The sequence below is a fragment of the Cyprinodon variegatus genome, unplaced genomic scaffold, assembly GCF_000732505.1.
Source record: "Cyprinodon variegatus isolate N-32 unplaced genomic scaffold, C_variegatus-1.0 Scaffold37, whole genome shotgun sequence".
Classification (NCBI taxonomy): domain Eukaryota; kingdom Metazoa; phylum Chordata; class Actinopteri; order Cyprinodontiformes; family Cyprinodontidae; genus Cyprinodon; species Cyprinodon variegatus.
Window position 1 is genome coordinate 1779086 of NW_015150490.1, and position 4871 is coordinate 1783956.

At 37.2% G+C, this 4871-nt stretch overlaps 1 protein-coding gene across 9 annotated transcripts in view; it reads left to right on the forward strand.

Annotated features, from left to right (window-relative positions):
• The first annotated feature begins 850 nt into the window (after positions 1–850).
• lama2 (laminin subunit alpha 2) overlaps positions 851–4871 on the forward strand; it is a 224090-nt gene continuing 220069 nt past the window's right edge. For 4 of the 9 annotated variants that reach the window (XM_015369189.1, XM_015369209.1, XM_015369194.1 and 1 more), the window contains exon 1: positions 851–1082. In XM_015369189.1, the coding sequence (XP_015224675.1) occupies positions 1004–1082 (79 nt within the window). In that variant the 5' untranslated portion in view covers positions 851–1003. The remainder of the gene's footprint in view (positions 1083–4871) is intronic. The other 5 variants (XM_015369202.1, XM_015369222.1, XM_015369230.1 and 2 more) reach the window with 2 other exon arrangements.

The window sequence follows — 4871 nt, forward strand, 5'->3', positions numbered from 1 at the left end:
CAGAAGCAAGCAGGTGTTCTTCAAACTGCAAATGCGAATTGTCTATGCCATACTACAATGTGGGATTCAGAAACAGATTAAATGTCTGAAAGGTCTGACACAGGCGATAGCGTATCGGGAGATGCAGACGGAGACCGACAAGACCTCCCTCATCCTTGGCCCTATCTCAAAGAATCTTTGAAATAGTCGAAATATTAAGCTTTCACTTCATATAGTGCCATCTGGCTGTTTTATTATTATTATTTTTTAAAGGTTACTTTATACTTCTATACTTTAAGTAGTTTTTGGAGCACATACTTTTACTTTAGTAAAGAGGTCAAGTTGATACTTCAACTTTTACCAGAGTTTTTTTAAACTGCAGTATTTATACTTCTACTTAAGTAACAAATGTGTGTACTTTTGACACCACTGGCACGTTTACATAACAAGACAAGGTTTCATTTAAGGAAGCTTATTGGGTGTCTGAGCTTTGCCCCAGTCTGTGGTAACTTGTGCAGAGCAGCAGGAGGAGCTGTAGAACAATAGTGTATGTAGCTGAGAGGACTCCATAAAAGAACGAACTAACTTCTGGATTCCAGATGTGGGCTTTATCTGTGTATTGAACTTTCAGTTCCATATTAACCAGAAAAAAAGATGATATAATACCTTATTTGCTTTGTTCTGTTGAGGCTTTTATCTCCAAGCTCTGTTGCAGAAAAAATAAAGGTTTATTACATTTTAGGACCCTTTGAGATGCCGCGTATCAGCTGTCCCCTCACCTTAAGAGGTTTTTATGTCCACATATATCCATCTGTCTATCTCTCCGTGCCATCGTGAAGGAGGAGGAAGGAGGAGGAGAGAGGGATAAAAGGGGGACACGAGGAGGAGGAGGAGAAGGAAGACGCCTGCGGGAAAAGTTTGGCTCAACTTGTGTGAAACTTTTCTGTCATTCAACACCGAAGCGCCGGAGAGGACGGCGCGCACTCCGCGGCGCGCAGCAGGACATCAAACCACACAGAGCGAAATGGATCGACTACTTCATCTTTCCCTACTGGTGCTTATCGACGCGTTGCTATGGCAATGCTGCCATACCCAGCAGAGAGGTGAGTCACCAGAGAACCGATAGTTAATCGATGCGCGCGCCGGGGTCGTTTCTGACATCCAGAGCTGAGTTTACCTTTACTTTACAGCTAAATGCCCGATAAATATCTGACACAAACATAAGAAAAGTAATCCTCTGCTCCATTTTTTCCATTTGCATGTTGCCTACTCTAAAAAGTCTGTCCCATAAAGTGAATGACTTTGTTTTAAAGGGGCTCAATTAACTGCTTGGCCTTATCAATGAACACAAGCCCACATGTGTGAGAAGGCTGTGGCCTGCCTGTTTGCTGTGTTTGCACAGAGAAACAAAGGGGGTCAGAGATTACAGATGGATGTGTTATTTCTTAAGCCATAAATTATGCTGAGTGCTTGAACTTTTCTACGTGATGACCTTTTAAAGCTGCTGTGCAGATAGGAAGCTGAAAAAAAAAAAAAAAATGCCATTTGGCTGCTTTAGCCTACAGTAGCAAAACTATCATCCTCACTGTATTACTCTTTCAAGATGATTTTTTTTATATATTATACATTTATACTGCAATATAGCATCAACTCAACGGTTCTTAACTTCTTATTTAATCAGTTAACTCATTTGTTAATTGTTGGATTGTTTGAATTTTAGGGTCTTTTTAGGGTCATGGAGAGGATGCCATTATTTAATTTTAATATCAGAAACTGGTCTGAAGCTGCCAAATATCTTTAACTGCTGGGATTCATACATCTTCCAAATTCTTTGCGTTTTAGTTTTAGTGTATATATTTTGATTTGCAGTTACGAATACATTTGTAAGTCTAAATATAAATAAACAAAGCAGATTTTGTGAAACAAGCTGTTGCTCAACAATGTGATTTAGGATGAAGGACGCAGATATAGAGCGTTGTCAATATCCCTTTCTTTTTTATTTTAAAGATACTTTATGATTACCTGAGCATGTTGGGGTAAAATTTAAAATCTGTATACAGAGTTTAGGACTGTCACCAAGTTAGATTATCAGAAATTCAGACTTTTAATCCATCAGAGGCATTTGCAGGGTTTAGAAGGCATTGAGTCATAAATTTGCCTAATATTGCATACAAATACTAGCATAAGAATAAGTGTTAATATTTTATAAAGATGCCTAATTCAGTGTGATAGGCCTCAGTAGAAGGTTGGTCACACTAAGCATGGTTTGCTGGAGGTTTCTTAGAATTAAAAGGAAGTTTTTCCTCTACAGTGTCATGCATGCTCAGTGTGGGAACTGCTGAAGAATCAATGACAAAGGAGGACCGCGTTCTGCAAAGTCCTTACCAGATCTATCCTGGGGCATTTGTCCATAATCATACTACTACGCGGGTAACATTTCCCTCAGATATATTTTCCATAAAGTTTAAAAGGAAGTGACAACTGTCAACTAAGAAGAAAAGAACACTGGAATAATGGGATTTCCCAATAGCAGGCCAGCGGAGTTTCTATTTTCACTGAGGCATAAATTAACCAAATTCAGAAAACGCCAAGCCTGCATAGAGTCCTGATGATTGGTCCAAATGATAAAATGTACAAAATATAATCTTCATATTGGCCAGGTATCAATTTACTTGCAGATCTATTTGTAAATTGTCTGACCTGCAAACTCAATCACCAAACTTCAAGGCTTGATTTGGTTGTGTTTATCTCTTTGTATTACGAGATAGTGATAATTGTGATTCATGCATTTCTTTTGCATAAAATGCATCTTTTTAAAACAGTTTTTATATCCTTTAAACATATTTTGTACTCCAAAATGCACAGATCTTAACAACAAACGGCTATCAGTTATCAAGAATTTCTAGCACACACATCTCTGTGTGTGTGTGTGTTTATTTACAAAATAAACTTAAAAAATAACAAAAATCTTAAAAGACTTTATTAGGCTCCAGTGAGTAAGGAATTAGACTTGCATTGGGTTAGTTGTGGAATAAAATGCCATATAATGCAACAGAATGAATGTTGTTTTATTTGGACGGTGTGTATTTGCGGGTGTTTGGGTCGTGACATTGTCAACAATGAAAAATGAGCAACAAAAGCCTGGTGGAAAGATCAGGGTTGATATAGTAAGACTGAAAAAAAGACAAAAAGAAAAACAAAATAGCTTGGCTAACTAAAGAGCTCAAAAATTATTGCAAAAACAGTTTTTTGTTTTTGTTTATACACTTCAAGATGTCCAACTTAGAAACAGATAACAGTACAGTAATTGTTTTTTTTTTCTTAACAAAAAAACACAAAAGAGATCAATAAACTGTCTAACAGTCAGATACTTTGTTAAATCATATGCCTAATTTGAAGTAGGATTCCCCTCTAAGCTTAGAACAGTCTGGGTCTGCTTTGCATAAAACATTATCAAATGTTGTTTTACATTGTGTTGCATGAAACCTCAGAATGCTGTTGCAATGCTGTGGTCTAAGCACAGACGAGACATCTCTGCTTACAGCGGTGTTTGACTTCTTACAGAAGAGTGATGCTGATCAGAAGGATGCGTGTCTGCATTTTTTCAGAGCCTCTTAAAATCCTGAAGCAAAATGATCTGAGATGGTTCTACATTTTGGATGCGCATCATTTGAGTGCAGCATTGACAGAGTATCTAGAATAATTTAGGATATCTGTAATCAGAAAATATATGAATGATTATTATGGCAGTGTGGATTATAGGAAGAGGGTGCTTTACATTTACTTCCTCTTTGAGTTGTCTTAAGCTTTTATCGTTTTTGTAGCACTGGCATTTGCTTCTCATTACATATACTGTACTCAAAAATATGATAAAGTTAGCTTCATGAATATACCTTGTCTAAATGATGTTGGTTAGATAGTGTCTTCTCACAGACGTAGGAGATCAAATAGCACTTCAAAGGGATGCATCACTTCATACCTGCCTTAAGCTGGGCATAGAGTGTACAAATTTTTTTTTTTGCCCTTTTCGGGCCGAAGCTCCAGTCATACTGGAATTTTTCGATTGAGCCCAGTTTCAGCTTCATCGTGTGTCGTGTTGTGTACAGGGGGGAACTAGGGGCAATTAGCCTTTCACCAACACCTCTCGATCAGGAATCGTAAGGTCGGGATAAACCTAAGAAATCAATGTTCTCTTTCCAATCATAACCAAATACTCTTTAACTAACAGGTGGTGGTTGTCATTCTTTACTACGTACATTGCTGCTTGATGTTGTACCTTAACAACAGCTTCACCAGGGATCACAACTGACCAACCACTATTTTTTTGTTTTAACAGAAAGATGCTAACTCCAGCAAATGTTGTGCTGTTGTACTTGCAAAGGCCCACTTCTAAAGGCAGGATTAGTTAAAACTCAGAATGAGTAATAAATATCTGCATTATAGGGTTATAACGATTAATTGGATTAATCATGATTAGGGAAATAGTGCTAAAGAGAGCAAGTAGAATGCAAAGCACCCTCTTTCCATAATCTGATTATTTTGTATAAAATGTTACATTTTATACATTTGGTTTTAAGTTTTAAAAGGTGGCATAGTGTACCCTGAATTAAGTTACTAATGGAAGTTACTGTGTGAACCAACTGTGATTGGGAGCATGATTTGTTAAACTTACCCTTAGTCTGTCTCATTCATTGACTTGTTCTCTGCCACAAGTAAATCAATTTATCTTGCTTAAGCAACAGTTTTGCTTTTTGTGAAATATGCTGTAAAACTGTCAATTTACCATCATTGATATTTGAAGTACAGCTGATGAGAATGCAGACTTATAAGCTTCTTACTTCCTCTTGCTGGCATAGTTGATCTTGTTATATGCTTTTCATTTAGGTTTTCTT